General features: G+C 42.7%; 2 protein-coding genes across 2 annotated transcripts in view; one reads left to right on the forward strand and one right to left on the reverse strand.

Annotated features, from left to right (window-relative positions):
• Positions 1–448: 448 nt before the first annotated feature.
• FANCF (FA complementation group F) lies at positions 449–2504 on the reverse strand. The gene has a single exon (XM_069213295.1). The coding sequence runs from the start codon at positions 2434–2436 to the stop codon at positions 1219–1221; it is 1218 nt and encodes a 405-aa protein (XP_069069396.1). The 5' UTR covers positions 2437–2504; the 3' UTR covers positions 449–1218.
• A 495-nt stretch (positions 2505–2999) lies between these two features.
• Positions 3000–17958, forward strand: part of SSR3 (signal sequence receptor subunit 3) — a 31492-nt gene continuing 16533 nt past the window's right edge. Inside the window, exons 1-3 of the mRNA XM_069213296.1 lie at positions 3000–3250; positions 8402–8528; positions 12978–13076. Of these exons, the coding sequence (XP_069069397.1) occupies positions 3118–3250; positions 8402–8528; positions 12978–13076 (359 nt within the window). The 5' untranslated portion in view covers positions 3000–3117. The remainder of the gene's footprint in view (positions 3251–8401; positions 8529–12977; positions 13077–17958) is intronic.

Consider the following 17958-nt stretch of genomic DNA (forward strand, 5'->3'; position numbering starts at 1 on the left):
CATTTAAGAAACAATTACTTTGTTAACTTATAGGAACAAAAAAAAATCTATAAAAACTCAGGCTAATTCTGCTCTATTTATCATATGGAATAAGTAATTAGAAAGGCTACAAAATGTGATTTGATTATATAATTGTGTATGACGAGGGTATGATATGCGTTTCATGACTGTGCAACCACTGTGACTGTACAGGAACATCACACTGATACTGCTGCAAAACAATCAGAGGCTAGGCTTGCAGCAGTATCATGTGCAGCATGCAATCGTGACTTACTTATGATGTAGCAACATTTGTATAAAAAGTTCTGCAATAGGTGTCATGTATTTTCCAAAAAGGAATCCACTATACGAACAGGAAAATGTCACAGATAATCCCAATTGTTTCACATACAAAGTAGAATGTTGAAATTTTGTAACAGGATTACTGTTTTATACGTAAAGCAGAAAGTTCAAAATGATAACTTTTAATCTTATGTTTGAATTAGTATTGTAATACTTTGTGCTGGAGAAATCTGAACACAGCAAACAGAGAACTGAACTGTATTGATAACTGTTCACAAAAAAACATTATTTCAACGACATTAAAAATAATTTTAAAAAGGTTGCATAATGGTAAAATGTTCATTGAAATGTATTTCGAAGGCAATTTTCAAAGTTGAAATGCAGATTTTTTTATCTGCAAAAAACAAGGTAAACTTAGAGGCTGTGGAACACTACAATATGTCATCTGTTACTATGTTGGACTTCAGCATCAAAACTATTTTGAAATAATAGAAATATATATCCGCCAAACAAAAAAAAAAATCTGGTATAGTAGTTATCTATAAACTCGAACATAGGTCACACACTGACAATAAACAACATTTTTCCAAGTCTTCTATATTATTATTCTCTGCACTGCAGATTACACATAACTTTGTACATAATACACTCAATAATCAGATAACAGTCTTTAATTTACCAGAAAATACTACAAACTGGGGACTGTAAGCCAAAATGGCTTATAACTACTCTCCATTTTGCTGCCTTACAAACAGGTACTTTTAGCGCTCACTTGTGGCAAACATCAGGGCAAAATGGATGGCACAAACATCCATTCTCTCCTCTTTAAGTGGCGTAAAAAGATTCACAAAACATGCATAGGTTAGGCTGCAGAATTTCCTATGAAACATATGAGGAAATGTGGAAAGCTTGTTCATACTGTTTTTTACAGCTTCATCAGAAAGTCAAGTTGGACCTTAAACACGAAAGGAGATCCGTCCACACGCTGATCCCGCGTACATTAAAGTCACCATCTTCAATCTTCAATGTTATCAGCATACGTTCTGCTGCTGCTTTTGTATCAGTGGAGCCTTTCAGCATCCAGCTGTAATGATGCTGTAAAGATTCCCAGGACACTTCAGGAGAATTGCAGGTCCACTGCCCAGAAGTTATACTATACTCCAAGTCTCTACCCCAGCTGGCAAGTAACTCCAGGTAGGCATCTCTAAATTTTGGATATTTGGATGACAATCCCGTAAGAAGGTTGCAATCCAGACTGCTGCAAAAACAAGAAAATAAGTTATGATCGTCCATCAACCATTGCATGAGCAGTGGAGCAGTCACAGAACTAATACTGGAGGCCAACATTAGGCCCACCAACTTGAAGACTAGAGGTCTGGGTATAAGGGCAAGTATCTCTTTCACTACCACAAGTTTTTCCTTTTCTGACAAGCTCGAATACTTAGTCCGCTCGTCCAAGTGTTTTGACAACACAGAAGCTTGCGTTTTTGCTACAGGGTCCATTGTTCGACAATCATCGTATAAAATAGAGCTAGTCGCGTCAGTAGACGCCCCAGGGGGTGCACACTGTTGGCCAATAAACTGCAGATCGGCTTTCCTGCCAAAAAATAGAGAAGGCTTATCCTGCCCGCCTAGATAAGTTGTGGCCTCAGCTTTCCCGATTGAATAAGTTGACGTTTCAGGTTTCATGCTAGGCGGGTTAGTTCGCCCACAAAATTCACTCGGGGTGATAGAAAGTAACATCATTGAGGCATTTTTCTGGCGCAATGACCTGCGTACGCTGTCTGCTATGGGGTCACCGTCATCCTCCGTCCCCAGACTCAGGAGGAGGTGCTGGCACACGGCCAGTGGAAGGGCAGGGTTCTGCAGGAGTGTACCCCACAAAAGTTCCGCGCAGCTCCCCAGGTCTGGGAAGTAAAGGGTACGGTCACCTAAGCCCATGGCTTTCTGCTTCTGGTTGATATCACGCAGCCGCTGCTCCAGGGCCGCCCTGACCGGGTTATTGCCGTGGAAGCGGCGGTACAGGTGCTGGAAGTAGTGGGCCCATTGAAAGGCCCTCTGTACGGTCAGTTTTTCCCACGACTTCACGTGTTCGCTCCGTGACACGGTGAGCATCTCGGCGAAATGCTCCAAGTGCTGCAGAATAGCCTCCATGATTCAACGTGTCTCTCTCTCTCTCTCTCTCTCTCTCTCACGTTCCTGGACTTGTACTGAACTTCTCTCCCAATCCCAAAACATTACGTAGAAAATACGTTTCGTGTATGTTTTGTTTACTACGCTCGTTTTGTCGACGTCACCGCTTCGAAAAGATACACAGAAGGCTGTTAGGTGTTTGTCAGTAAGCGTGGTAAAAGATAATATTTAATTTTCAAAAGTAAATACGTTCTTTGAGCGCACAGCATATGATTTCAAATAGGATATAGTCATAAATGTGTGTAATTTGTTTTTTATTCCTATAAAGTACACAAGTTTGGCGTACTTTTCAGCTATCCAAACTCACTATTGCAAACGCGTTTTCTCTGGACTAAACCTGTAAATTGTGTTTTTTAGGAGGAGACTGTAACACTCCAAAATGGCTACCCCCGTCTGAATTTTGCTAAGAACGTCCTAAAATGACAACTAAGGTGTCCCTTTTCAGTTGCTACAACTGTGGACGTGTTCTCCAAATGGAGCCGATGGTGATTAGCGTCACCGACTGGTTGCGGCTTTGGCTGGCGTTTCCGCTTCCTGCTCCAGTGCTGACGTTGCCTAGTTGAGATTGCTTGCCTCTGACGGGAGCTTGAGCAGGTCACTCTTTCTCTCGCTGGAGCTCTCCTTGGCTCATCCCCATTCGACATGGCTCCCAAGGGCGGCAGCAAGCAGCAGTCAGAAGAGGATCTGCTCCTGCAGGACTTCAGCCGCAACCTGTCAGCGAAGTCCTCAGCGCTCTTCTTCGGCAATGCGTTCATCGTTTCTGCCATCCCTATATGTAAGTGACTGAGCTTTCAGCTTTCCAGCCTGCACAAGCTGCGTCTGTCTTGTTGATATCTTTCCTGTGGCATTTTATCCCCCGCGTTACCGCAAGAAATATACATTTTTCTTAGTGTGGTACCTTTCATGAGTATTACCCAATTCTCTTGAGCTTGTGTGCCAAAACACCCCACTTTGCATAAGGAAACAGAGATTATTTTTTGGTAGAGGCTGGGGGGAATTGAGTCCCGGAATGTTAAAAAAAATCCAGGGTGAAATTAACGAATACGTGCTACAGTATGCAACCCTTGCTCCTTTACGAGTATATTCAAATTTTCTCAAACCTCTGCATGTCCTATCCTCTATCAAAGTATGTGGGTGATTCGCTGAGAGCATTCTCTTTCCCCTTTTAACTTTTTTTTAATGGGATTTTACCACTATCCATGGTTTCGATTTGAACTGGCCTGCCTTTTTTATGCCTGTTCGTTGTATTTTGAAGAGCACTAGAAGTATTTTTTAAATACTCGATTTTTTTCAGAGCAAGCACGTATGCTGCACAAAACAGTGAATGTTGTAGGGTGTCCTTGCAGAGGAAGTTCAGTACATGATAGTTGATGATTTAGATAGTACTCGTCGACGCTTCGCCCCTAAATAATTAAGGAGGATCGATAGGCTGGAAAGGGAGAATCCTAAATATTAATGCTCAGTCAAAATCATGAATAATGGGCCCCAAACACAGAATGGGCGACTGACATCAGCTCCTCTGTAAGTAGAACGTCAGCAAAACCTAAAATATCTGAAGTAAAGCTAATGGACTCAAATAAAAAGTTGACTTTTCCCAAAAAGCATATCTTCCTATTTTCTGGACAATAGAAGGACATAATTTTATAGCATGATAAGGAAAAGCAACATTGAAATGTTTCTTACGTAGTGAACCAATCCCCTATACATTTAAAAACAACTCCTTCTTGCAAATTATTTTTATTGGCTAACATAATCTGTTGTGAACATAAGTTGTTGCACAGAGACTTCAAACAGTGACCGGGTGAATCCGGTCCTCCATGGAAAAAGCTAAGGATATAGGGGCTTATATTAAGTCTCTTATGTGCTATGGAGCTGCTATACTCTTCCACTTGGATACAAATTAGATTGGCAGACTGCACCAGGCTGTCTAGGAAACCCCCACTGAAGTTGGCCTAAAGCAAGGGTGTGTGCTAGCCCCGCACATGTTCAATTTGTTTGTAGCCGACTTATCCCCCAGACTCGACCAGGTTAACTCCCAGTCACCTCGGCTTGGCCATTTGACTGACCCATCTCTTGTGCACAGATGACATTTTCCTTCTGAGACATACAATAATTGGTCTACAGAGTCTATGTACAGGACTCGCAGAGTATGCAACACTCAACAAATTGGAAATTAATATAGGTAAAACTAAAACCATGTCCATCTGCAGCAACTCTGGTTCTTTTCTAAGGGTCAGGCTTGGTGATGCCATCTCAGAGGAGGTTAACTGTTACAGGTACTTGGGGATGTACATATATAACAAGCTGACTTTCAAGGCTAATGAACAGTACATTGCTAAGAAAGGAAATACATATATATTTGCATTCTGTGCCTTAGCCAAAAAACTGACTGGCCTTATATTCAAACCTCTTATAGCAGTTATTTCTGCAAAACGTCTACCATCGATCACCTTCGCTAGTGCGACATGCTTGGAAGGGATGCTCTCCTCTTGGATACTCTTCAAATCAGGGCATACAAGCATGCATTCAGGCTCCAGCTGAGCGCCTTCCCAACACATGTCCGTTTAGAGTTTGGACTCTTGGATCAAACCTTGGGGAGAAGGTACTCCACCATAAAAGCCTGGCATAAGTTAAGAGCAAATCAAGATCAAGCTCTTTCCAGCGCCTTATGGTAGTCAGTGGACTTGGACTCTAAGTCATCTTACAAGGCTCGTCTGCACTCTGCATTGGAAGCAACAAACACAACAGCTATGTGGAATGCAAACTTTTCTCGTCATGCATTCTGTCAGGCATTGAATAAAGCTGTGAAAATCCAATTCTTCATTGCCTATAAGCAAGCGCTTGCATATTGCAGCCACTCCTAGATGGTCCTCCACACATATAGGAACCTGCAGCCAGCAGCATACTTAAGTATGACCTTTTCATTACATCTGAAAATGAACTTATTGTTGGCCATTCGCAGTGGGACGTTACAGTCTTCGGCTGACCAGCCTTTGTGGAAGCATTCTGGCCCAAAATCATGCAGGCTGTGTGCAGCGGCTAAGGAAGACGTACATCTAGCCTGTATCTGCCGGTTCTTAAAACACCTGAGGGTTGTATGGTTAGAAGAACTCTTTAATAGCCAAGGCATTAGAACTTGCAGGACAGCTATAATCACTACTATCCGTCCATCAGATCCTCAGATTAACTGTATACAGATTACGTTTTTATCTGCATGTGACAGTATTCTGAGTATAGTGCCAGTTGGTAGTTGCCATAAACCTTCACTCAGTATGGGTTTCATTGCGGCGGCTGGTTGGGAACTGCTTTCTAGTGCATGTGTCTGGGTGAGTGACTGCAGAGTGCACATATCGTAAGTTGGTGTAGTGGGTTAGATTATGACTAAGATGCTTTGAATCTCTTTTATGACTAAGATTTGTAGCTTGTAAAAGCGTCCTATCTAAGTTACACATTCTGCATGCTTGGTCTCCATAGGATGTTGTAGATGGGCAAACTGGGTGAGTAAAGCGCGTATTGCTGAGTTCACAACTTTGCATAGCTAGAAAAAGCTCTACTGTCGATTTTTCTGTAGTACTTATTGTGGAGAAGAAAGCTGTGGGAAGATTTTTTTAGTTTTTAAATATCTGAACCTAACTCCCATGGCAGTGATAAATGACTCCAGTTAGGATGTAGTGAAATATAATTCGAGTGCTTGTGGTTGAGGAGGTGGGTGCTCATGAGTCGGATATTAATAGAATAGGAAAGTCGATGGTCCCTTTCGTTCCCCAGTGTCGACCAGCACCTGAGTTTTGCATGCAAAAAAAAACCATGCATTTGCAATGCACTAGGGTCTCGCATTTCTCTGAGTTACAGCTATTAGCAGTTGTAAACTCCCAACCGGATTTTACTTTCCACAGTGAAAGAAAAAAACCAGTGCGATTGTGCTGCTACAGTTCACTTGTAATGAAGCCTATTGGCAAAGGTGCAATTATCTACATAACCGACAAAAGTGCAATTAACTATGTTATGCAAAGCGCTTGACTTCTGCCAAGCGAGATCGCGCTGCGAACAAAAGATAAAAAGTAGTGCACAAACCTGACGGGAAACAGCGAGCCTCGCATGTTTTCAGTACTTGGTCGCTGCGCTCGAGGAGGGCTAATCACAGGAAAAGGCATGACATATGCGTGCCTTCCACTAATGCAAGCCAGCAGATTTCAACAGGCAAGCCCACGAACCAATGAAAGACAATGACGTGACATCACTGGGGCTCCGAGCCCTTTTCTGACTCCTAAAGCTTCTCGCAAGCGCATGTGACGCAGGCTCGACCCTAAAAATAATAAATGCAAAAGGCAGTAGATCGACCTTTTAGAGGCAATACCCAGTGTCTTTGCCATTGCTTGTCTTCTAGTATCACGTTGGACAAGCAAAAGCTTTGCAGTCTCTTGTGTAAAAAAACAAAAAAAAAAACACAAAAAAAAGGTCTCCATCACTATTACAGTGACACTCACCTAAATGGTCATTTTAACTTGTCTCTTAATGCTGTGTTTTCGCACAGTAGTGTTCAGATGATACTAATGGAATATAATTGTTCCCCTTCCATTTTGTCTGCGCCTGATGAGGCCCCTTAGAATGAACGTAGGTCGCTTACAAACAAAATACTGCTTACAAAAAAGTGATGCACAACATCAGTTTATGTTCCTCAAGACAGTCATAGTCAAATATGTGACTTTACAGAACGCTCCCCTGAAAGGCACCGCTGTAAAGTAAATTAAGCATGAAAATCTGCACCACATGCTACTCCATAAAGCCGATTGTCCAGATATTTTGTGTCGGAATTAAAGTTTCCCAAACTCCAATTGTGGAACCTTTGCTATAGATCACTAAAGTAGTCTTCGCAATATATACAAATATTCTTGAAAGTATGAGTTCGCTGTCCAAGAGCTCATTAAAAAATAGCTTTCACTATCTTGGTAATTGCACAGAGAGCAGAAAACAGTGTATGAAAATGTACCCAGAGATGGCAACATTTATGATAAATTAAAATATTCTGTTCACCCATCTTTCCTGTTTTTTGTCAGTTATTATGATTTTCTGATGGCAGGAACAGATTTGTTGAATTGTGTTTGTCGAATGTCCCAATCGAAGTTTTTGTCTGCTTGTGATAACCTGAAAATTAATTCTCTGTATTTGTATAGTTTAATGCTTGATAGCTGCTAGAAGTTGTTTCTGTCTCTAGTAAACAGTTTTTTGTAGCAAATAGGACATTTAGTGAGGCTCTAAGATGGGTTGCCTATGCAACCAAAAAACTCAAGCATGGAACACCTACTGTGGGTCTTCAGGGTCGGTAAAAATGTGCACACCTATGTAAATCCAGTAATCTCACAAATGGTTAAGAAGACGCCACCATTGAAGAATTCTACTCCATAGTGTACATTCCTCTCACATGAAATTCTTCTGTCATTCTCCACATGGAAAATAGATTGAGGAATGTAACCCACTTTGTAAAAAAAAAAAATACAACTTGAGGGTTTTATTGCATTTTTAATGTAGCTGTGATTTGTTGTTTGGAATGCATGCCTTGAAAGTAAGTCATCCTGATCAAACGTAAACGTTTTATGTAAAATAGTATTCAGTTTTAGAAAAATATGATACTTGTAGCATATTCACATAGGCCTGTGCTTCACACCGTTATTTAAGGATCTTGGCTTCTTCTTCAGAATGAAAGAGTAAAATAACCTTAATTGAGGGCAACATTGAGCTCTTCAAGGTATCATGGTGTTGTCTGAACATCTGTCCAAGTGAGTTACATTTGTTTGCCTTTCACCGCCATAGTAATAATTGACACCATTTGGGCACCCACAATGTACCTTAAAACAAATAATTCAAGTTGCTTCAAAAACATGTTAATGTTTCATTCCTGCTAACTGAATCTGTTATTTTCTTTTAGGGTTGTACTGGAGGATATGGCACATGGATCTTGTCCAGTCTGCAGTTCTTTACAGTGTCATGACCCTTGTCAGCACCTACCTCGTTGCCTTTGCATACAAAAATGTAAAATTTGTCCTCAAGCACAAGTAAGCATTGACTTTGTAAATCTAAATGTGTATTTATCAACAATGAATTAATTGAACTAATTTCAGTGCATTGGTCCCACGCAAATGGTTTGCTTGTTGTGAATTTTTGTAACACTGTTATTTCAGAACCTTGGATTACAGATCCACTAAGTACTGTTATTCAATTGTTTTTTAGTTCTTTTTCCACCAATTTGTTTCTTAGTGTTAGAACGAAAACGTGTTAGTTACATAACTGAGAACCCGTGGACATTTAATTTCACTGTCCTCTGTAAGTTGACCATAACCGTCATCATTATTTCAGAAATAGGCTGTGGAATCTCAAACAAAATTAATTGTGCCATAGTGGCCCTGGTCGACACCACCCTCAGTGCTTGCTGGGCTTCTTTTTCAGATGAGGTACGACTACAAGTAGCTATGGATGAAGCTTTTCGTTATGGTGCTGTGGACATTGGGCTTGCTAACGAGTTGTAGGAAGTTGGCTCTGTATGCACTATTTCAAAGTAAGGAATAGTGTGCACAGAGTCCAAGGGTTCCCCTTAGAGGTAAGATAGTGGCAAAAAGAGATAATACTAATGCTCTATTTTGTGGTAGTGTGATCAAGCAGTAGGCTTATCAAAGGAGTAGTGTTAAGCATTTGTTGTACACACACAAGCAATAAATGAGGAACACACACTCGGAGACAATTCCAGGCCAATAGGTTTTTGTATTGAAAAATATATTTTCTTAGTTTATTTTAAGAACCACAGGTTCAAGATTTACATGTAATACTTCAAATGAAAGGTATTGCAGGTAGGTACTTTACGAACTTTGAATTAGCAGAATAGCATATACAGTTTTCACATAAATCACATATAGCTATTTTAAAACTAGACACTTAGTGCAATTTTCAACAGTTCCTGGGGGGAGTAAGAGTTTGTTAGTTTTTGCAGGTAAGTAAACCAACTATGGGGTTCAAGTTTGGGTCCAAGGTAGCCCACCATGGGGGGTTCAGAGCAACCCTAAAGTTACCACACCAGCAGCTCAGGGCCGGTCAGGTGCAGAGGTCAAAGTGGTGCCCCAAAACGCATAGGCTTCAATGGAGAAGGGGGTGCCCCGGTTCCAGTCTGCCAGCAGGTAAGTACCCGCGTCTTCGGAGGGCAGACCAGGGGGGTTTTGTAGGGCACCGGGGGGGACACAAGTCCACACAGAAAGTACACCCCCAGCGGCACGGGGGCGGCCTGGTGCAGTGTGCAAACAAGCGTCAGGTTTGTAATAGGAATCGATGGGAGACCAAGGGGTCTCTTCAGCGATGCAGGTAGGGGGGGGGGGGCTCCTCGGGGTAGCCGCCACCCGGGCAAGGGAGAGGGCCACCTGGGGGTCGCTCCTGCACTGGAGGTCGGGTCCTGGGGGCTGCGGGTGCAGAGTCTTTACCAGGCGTCGGATCTTAGAAGCAGGCAGTCGCGGTCAGGGGGAGCCTCGGGATTCCCTCTGCAGGCGTCGCTGTGGGGGCTCTCTGGCTACTCACGGTCTCGCTCGGGGGGGGGCAACTCTGGCTACTCACGGTCTCGCAGTCGCCGGGGAGTCCTCCCTGAAGTGTTTTTTCTCCACAAGTCGAGCCGGGGGCGTCGGGTGTAGAGTGCCAAGTCTCACGCTTCCAGTGGGAAACACAAGTTGTTTCAAAGTTGCTTCTTTGTTGCAAAGGTGCAGTCTTTGGTGAACAGAGCCGCTGTCCTCTGGAGTTCTTGGTCCTTCTAGATACAGGGCAGTCCTCTGAGGCTTCAGAGGTCGATGGTCCCCGGGAAAAACGTCGCTGGAGCAGTGTCTTTAGAAGTGGGTAGACAGGCCGGTAGAGCTGGGGCCAAAGCAGTTGGTGTCTCCGTCTTCTCTGCAGGGTTTTTCAGCTTAGCAGTCCTCTTCTTCTTAGGTTGCAGGAATCTGAGTTCCTAGGTTCTGGGGAGCCCTTAAATACTAAATTTAAGGGCGTGTTTAGGTCTGGAGGGTTAGTAGCCAATGGCTACTAGCCGTGAGGGTGGGTACACCCTCTTTGTGCCTCATCCCTGAGGGGAGTGGGGCACATCCCTAATCCTATCGGGAATCCTCCATCTGCAAGATGGAGGATTTCTAAAAGTTAGTCACCTCAGCTCAGGACACCTTAGGGGCTGTCCTGACTGGCCAGTGACTCCTCCTTGTTTTTCTCATTATCTCCTCCGGCCTTGCTGCCAAAAGTGGGGCAGTGGCCGGAGGGGGCGGGCAACTCCACTAGCTGGAGTGCCCTGGGGTGCTGCAACAAAGGGGGTGAGCCTTTCAGGCTCACTGCCAGGTGTTACAGTTCCTGCAGGGGGAGGTGTGAAGCACCTCCACTCAGTACAGGCTTTGTTACTAGCCACAGAGTGACAAAGGCACTCTCCCCATGTGGCCAGCAACATGTCTGGTGTGTGGCAGGCTGCTAAAACTAGTCAGCCTACACGGATAGTCGGTTAAGGTTTCCGGGGGCACCTCTAAGGTGCCCTCTGGGGTGTATGTTACAATAAAATGTACACTGGTATCAGTGTGCATTTATTGTGCTGAGAAGTTTGATACCAAACTTCACAGTTTTCAGTGTAGCCATTATGGTGCTGTGGAGTTCGTGCATGACAGACTCCCAGACCATATACTCTTATGGCTACCCTGTACTTACAATGTCTAAGGTTTTGCTTAGACACCGTAGGGGCATAGTGCTCATGCACTTATGCCCTCACCTATGGTATAGTGCACCCTGCCTTAGGGCTGTAAGGCCTGCTAGAGGGGTGACTTATCTATACTGCATAGGCAGTGTGAGGTTGGCATGGCACCCTGAGGGGAGTGCTATGTCGACTTAGTCTTTTTATCCCCACTAGAACACACAAGCTGGCAAGCAGTGTGTCTGTGCTGAGTGAGGGGTCCCCAGGGTGGCATAAGATATGCTGCAGCCCTTAAAGACCTTCCCTGGCATCAGGGCCCTTGGTACCAGGGGTACCAGTTACAAGGGACTTACCTGGATGCCAGGGTGTGCCAATTGTGGAAACAAAAGTACAGGTTAGGGAAAGAACACTTGTGCTGGGGCCTGGTTAGCAGGCCTCAGCACACTTTTTCAAATCAAAACTTAGCATCAGCAAAGGCAAAAAGTCAGGGGGTAACCATGCCAAGGAGGCATTTCCTTACACAAGTATAGTTGCTATTTATCACATCTGACAAATAACAATACCACAGGTTATGTTATTCATGAGGTGCAATAGATAGCACCTGTTTTGAGTTTCTGGAGAATAACATACAGATTTTGGTGTTTGACGCACCAAATTCCACATAATATGGTAAATATTGTATGTTTGAAAGGATAGCTGAGTGAAGTTGGCTGGGTGTGCTCCACAAGATGGCTGCTTTTTCTGGCTAAGGGTGGAGCACACCCAGCTAACTTAACTTAGCTCTCCTTTTAAGCAGTATTGTGTGCTGTCCAGGAAGATCCTGTGGTACTCCTCTGGAGGCCCTTTTACATTCTAGAAGCAGCCCAGCCTGGCCTGCTCACATTACTAGACCCCCCCTGGACCCACCCAAACTACTCTGGCAATGTTTTTGACAACGTTTGGAACCTTTGCAATCCTTGCACAGATATAGCTGAATTGAGCCCAGTGGTGCCTTCAGCGATGTTTGATTAGTGCCCATCATCTTTTTTTTATTTGTTTTTCCTCAGGCTCAAGTATTCTTAGAGTTTGATGATCTTGCTATCTGTCTAAATGATCAAAAAGTTATCAACTAATACTACAGACCCAGTTTGATTGAACATAAGAATAAAATTGGCTGTGTTCTTATTTGATACACACCCTTGACATGTATATCACTTGTATGAGAGCACTGAACATATTTCTCCCCACACACCCACTGCACCATTACATTGTTTTTCAATGCTTTTTGTATACAGTTGAAAAATTTGAACATTTTGTTGCATTTGTACATTGTTTCTGATATCTATGTCCTTGGGACACTGTTCTTTACACATAGGCTTAACGAAGGTCCCAGGCGACACTCTGGTTCCCTCGTTACCTATAGCAAATGTAAACCTTATCATCATAGTGTATGTGACTAAGATATTGTAGAACATTATTTCTAAACTGTCTACCGTATAAATTACTTTAGTAAGCATATCCTGTGCATTTTTCTTTATAAGTGTTACACCAATACACATTTTTAATGTTTCTATATAGTTCTCTAATTGGGTTCTCTGTGTAAAACTTACCTTTAGTTTTATTGTGCCGTTGTTGGTTTCGTATTTAAAAAAAATAAATAAATCTATACAATGTAGCTGTAGATTGAGAACTGTGCATTCAAATAGTGATATTAGTGTAAATTAACTGGAACTCTGTGGCAATTTTTCTTTACACTGTGTTTCTGACAAGTATACATAGTTTTTTTGACATTTTCTTGACGTTTTTTTTTTTGTTTGTTACAAATATGTAGGGTTGCTCAAAAAAGAGAAGATGCTGTTTCTAAGGAAGTGACCCGCAAACTTTCTGAGGCAGATAACCGAAAGATGTCACGCAAAGAAAAGGATGAAAGGTAACTGTGGGTTGGTGCTTCAGACCTTTTTTGAAAATGCTTGATTAAGACAAAGTACTGTAAGCCCTTGTCCAAAGACACGTCCACAACCACATTTTTTTTTCTTGTAAAAAATACACTAGGATGAATTATTAGGCCTGGTCTGATTGCGCAGCTGTTCGCTTGACATACTGTTAACAATTCTTTAAAATACCTGTAGCATGGGCTTTGGCTTCAACCACAGGAATATTACACTTTCGCCTCATGCTGTTGGCTATTTCATACATCTTTCTGACCCCTAGGAAGTGCTGTCATTGGAATGCCTAAACTTCTGAAAAGTAGACTCTATCATCACGTTGTTTGGTAATTCTTTTCTTTATCTCTTATATACAATTGATACAGAAAACAATATTTTTAGGCACTTTTCCGTTATTCGTAAAGCCATTATGGGAGACTTGAAAGTAATAAGGAGCACTTTGCATGTAATACATGAAAACAATATTTGTAAGTACTTGTTTTCTCATGTGCTGGAACATCAAAGCCCGGCGTACGGCCATTGTCTCTGTTTGTTAAATGTCTGGCTGAGGCTGTGCATATTCTGCTTCATGGTGACCAAAGTCCTTGCCAGTTCGTAACCGGGAAGATTGTGGGTATCAATGGCAATCAATTTACAGCTTCTATAGTGTTTGGATAGTGGCGAATGGGCCTGACTACCATTTGATGATGAAACATGGAAAATAAAATAAATAAAAGTTGCTGTAACCTAATAGCAAACATCACACAGATGCAGGACTGGAATGCACACGTGTGTAAAATGTTATTTACTTTTTCAAAATAAGCTTTTCTAAAGTAACAGGCACAGACTAAATAATGTGTTATATGCCGTTGTTTTTAGTGATGCAAATGTTCTTGACTAAAAGTATGTGTTTTGGAGACATTCCCTCAAAATTCATTTTTATAAGAGGAAGCCCTGCCTTTCAGAGCAGCCCTTATTGAACTCCTGATAACCTCCCCTTTATGCCCCTAACCTTCTTGCTCCTACCCCATCTATCTTAAGCTCCTTTTTCAGTCTTGCATTGGAGACACGCTCTTCCTTTCTGATTCTGTACGTGTGGCAGATCCCACAGCTTTGCTCAGTGCATCTTTCCAGAATTCCTGCCAACATGGCTATTCACATTCCCATACCCAATACACACTGGGTACTAATAAGGAATCAAATATCTTGCAAATCCATTTAGTGGTGTTAAAACACTCCAGAAAACCTGTGACACTGTAACTGCAGGTAAACACAAATGCACACTTGCACAACAAACACCCAGCTTGGAGTCGCACTTCAGTGCTCTGTTTCGCAGTAACTGCGTTACTCTAAAATAAGCTACTCTGCCTCACTAATCTGGAAAATAATTAGTCTGCTCGCCTTCTTGCTCTCGGTCTCTACTTCTTACAGATGCTCTTCTATATATTGCCCTTCCCTTTTCCCTCCCTTTCAGGTTTTCCCCTCTCGCTCTTTTCCTTCCTCAGATCCATCCACTTACACTCTCTGAATTTCTCCTTTAGAGGTCACAGTAAAAAATAACGTGTTAATGTTTCTGGGATGTTCATTAAAATGAAACGGCAAATAATCCACATTCCAAAAGCGTTTGGAAGATGCATAATATGGAGGGAAGACAACACTGATGCTCCAATAAATGTGAATTCCACCTGGCTTATTGACAAAGATTAATGGAAAGAAGCAAGAGTTTGTGACTCGTCCACCCATGTCCTTGCGTGCACCCATTATTGTGAAAACCAGCAAACAACTTGCTAGCGGAATTGCCAGCTACAAGAAAGATCCTGCCTACCGAGGACGGGGAGACACGTGATATCTAAGCATATAACCCACTCATATCACTCGTCCACATGTTCTCTAAACTCTTCTCTCAAACATCTGCCATTTGAAAATCATATAATGCAGGCATCAAAAATTAGTCATAAGACTTTATTTTGGGAATTTTCTTTATGTGAAAAGGCTTGTAACAAAGGGGAATCATGCCTGTTGTCATTGTCCTTTTTGAAATGCGATAAAGGGCATTGTGCATTCTATAGTTTAGAGATGAAATAAGTAATAAGCAATCATCCATATGTAAACAGGGAGACAACATACTGTTCATTCTCATATATTTATACAAATATATATATATTTAAAGTGCAAATGTTCTCATACAAAATTCCTATTCTCTGAATAGCCCCATAATTAAATACATGAATACACACTAAGGGCCATATGTACAAACACTTTTTCCCATAGACACAGAATGGGTAAAAACCTTTGCTACATCTGGCCCTAAACTCCAAAAATTCAGTGTGCAAACCCAGCTATTGCAGTATAAAGATTATGAAAACTAATCCAGTCCAATACAACTATTCATTTTTTTGGGATAATTTCTTAATTTTTTTAAATAATGTTTTTCAATAGTTCTAGCGATTAGTTTTTCAAAAACCCCACGTGCTGTTAATCTAAAGTAGAAATTCACGTTCTTGAAGTGTATTCATGAATCAATACATAAATCATTATTTATCCCAGGGAATTCAGCATGGGTAAAATCCATCAGATAAAATGCAAAATCAGTCATTTTCACCAAAAGCTACATTACTGTGGATCTAAGGGAAGAAAAAAAATATTTTTTCTCTCAATTTCTAGCCCTTTACTATTGCACTACCCATTTGAGTGTACATATTGTGAACGATTGCACAAATTATGAACTCTAAGCACCTTAATGACACAGATATATATATGTTCGATGGCATGTGTAGCTGCATATACACATGCTATGCATAGTCCAGCCATCTAGTGTTGGGCTCGGAGTGTTACAAGTTGTTTTTCTTCGAATAAGTGTTTTCGAGTCACGGGATCGAGTGACTCCTCCTCTTCGGCTCCATTGCGCATGGGCATCAACTCCATGTTAGATTGTTTTCTTTCCGCCGTCGGGTTTGGACGTGTTTCTTTTCGCTCCGGTAGTTTGAGTCGGAAAAGTTCTAAAAACTCTCTAATTCGTCGGTATTGTTTAGATCGCGTATCATCGACACTTTGGTACCGTGGGATCCAACTTCTTTACTCGCCCTTCCGGGCACCCGCGCCCAACTCGGGACTAGTCGGGCCGACCACGTGGAAGCCTCATGGACCGGACCACATTTCGCTTCTGTCCTCTGTGCCACGCCAAGTTTCCATATACAGACCAACATCTTGTCTGTAATCTCTGTCTCTCTCCAGATATCGAGAGGATACTTGTGAGGCCTGCAGATCCTTCCGTTCGAGGAAGACTCTACGGGACAGAAAAGCACAAAGGTTGGAAATGGCGTCGAAAAGCACTGAACGTCTCGACGTAGAGGAAGAGGAGATCATGACCACTGCAGTCTCCATCCAAGGGTCAGATTCCGAGCAGGAGTCCGAGGAGAACAGACCGGTCATGGCAGGACAGCATGTGAGTACGCCTGCCCCTTTCCAATCCAAACCCAAGCATAAGGCCTCTGGAACACCACTGCCAGAAGGCCATGGCTCGACCCGCAAAAAGACCTCTGGTGACCAAGCAACAACTTCGGACTCAAGCTGAAGCACTGGCTCCGAAACAGGCAAACACTGACACTTCTAGTCGAAGCCTCGAAAATCGCTTTCGGAGCTGAGGCCAACATCCACTCACAGCCTTTCGATCCCGAGAAAACTGGTTTCGGCGCCGAAAAGACCCCGTTACACAGAGGAGCATGGACTTTCGAAACAACTTAAAGAAAGCCATAAGTTTTCAGAGGAACTCACACAGATGGAGGACATTGATGAAAGGCAGGCCAGAATTCACACTCATAAAGACACTGGCAAGATCATAACTGCACCTCCTCTGAAGCCTAAGAGGAAGCTGGCCTTTCAACAACAATTGGACACTAATCAGCCACCGGCTAACGTGCCAAGACCTAAGCAAAGATCTCCACCTCCACAATTTTCACCTCCTCATTCTCCTCACCTGTTTTTTCTCCACCTACTACTCCTTCACCTGCGCAGTCTCCTGTACATTCTGTAGATTCACAACAGGACAATGTATATCCGTGGGATCTCTATGATCCAGATCCCATTCCGGAAAAACAGCCCAGACTGCTATCCTTCCAAACCATCACCACCGGAAGATAGCACTGGATACACTCAAGTGCTAGGGCGGCATCATACCACATTGTCGCCATGCACACCGAGCCCTTTGAGGATGATTTTCTTTTTAATACATTATCCTCCACACACACACTACCTAGCAGTCCCTTCCCATGCTTCCAGGCATGTTAAAGCACGCACATCAAATATTTCAAGAGCCAGTCAAAGCCAGGATCATCACTCCCAGAGTGGAGAAACAATATAAACCACCTCCCTCTGACCCAGCATTCATTACTCAACAACTGCCTCCTGATTCTGTAGTTGTAAATGCAGCTAGGAAAAGGGCCAACTCTCAGTCATCTGGTGATGCACCACCACCGGACAAGGAAAGCAGGAATTGCGATGCTGCTGGCAAAAGAGCTGCTCGCAAGCAGCCAATCAATGGAGGGTAGCCAACTCAAAAAGAGCTATTGGCTAGGTATGATAGGGCCCAATGGGACGAGATGAAAGATATCGCCCAGCATCTCCCTGAAGCCCAACAAAAAAGGGCACAGCAAATAGTCGAGGTAGGGCAGGCTATTACCAACAACCAAATTAGATTAGCACTAGATTCAGCAGACACAGCAGCTAGGACAATCAATACTACTGTTACTATTCGGAGACACGTATGGCTTCGGTCGTCATGGTTTCAGCCTGAAATTCAGCAAGCTGTCCTTAATATGCCATTCAATGAAAAACAGCTTTTTGGCCCTGAAGTTGATACGGCCATTTAAAAGATGAAAAAGGACTCTG

Source organism: Pleurodeles waltl, chromosome 11 (genome assembly GCF_031143425.1).
Source record: "Pleurodeles waltl isolate 20211129_DDA chromosome 11, aPleWal1.hap1.20221129, whole genome shotgun sequence".
Lineage (NCBI taxonomy): Eukaryota > Metazoa > Chordata > Amphibia > Caudata > Salamandridae > Pleurodeles > Pleurodeles waltl.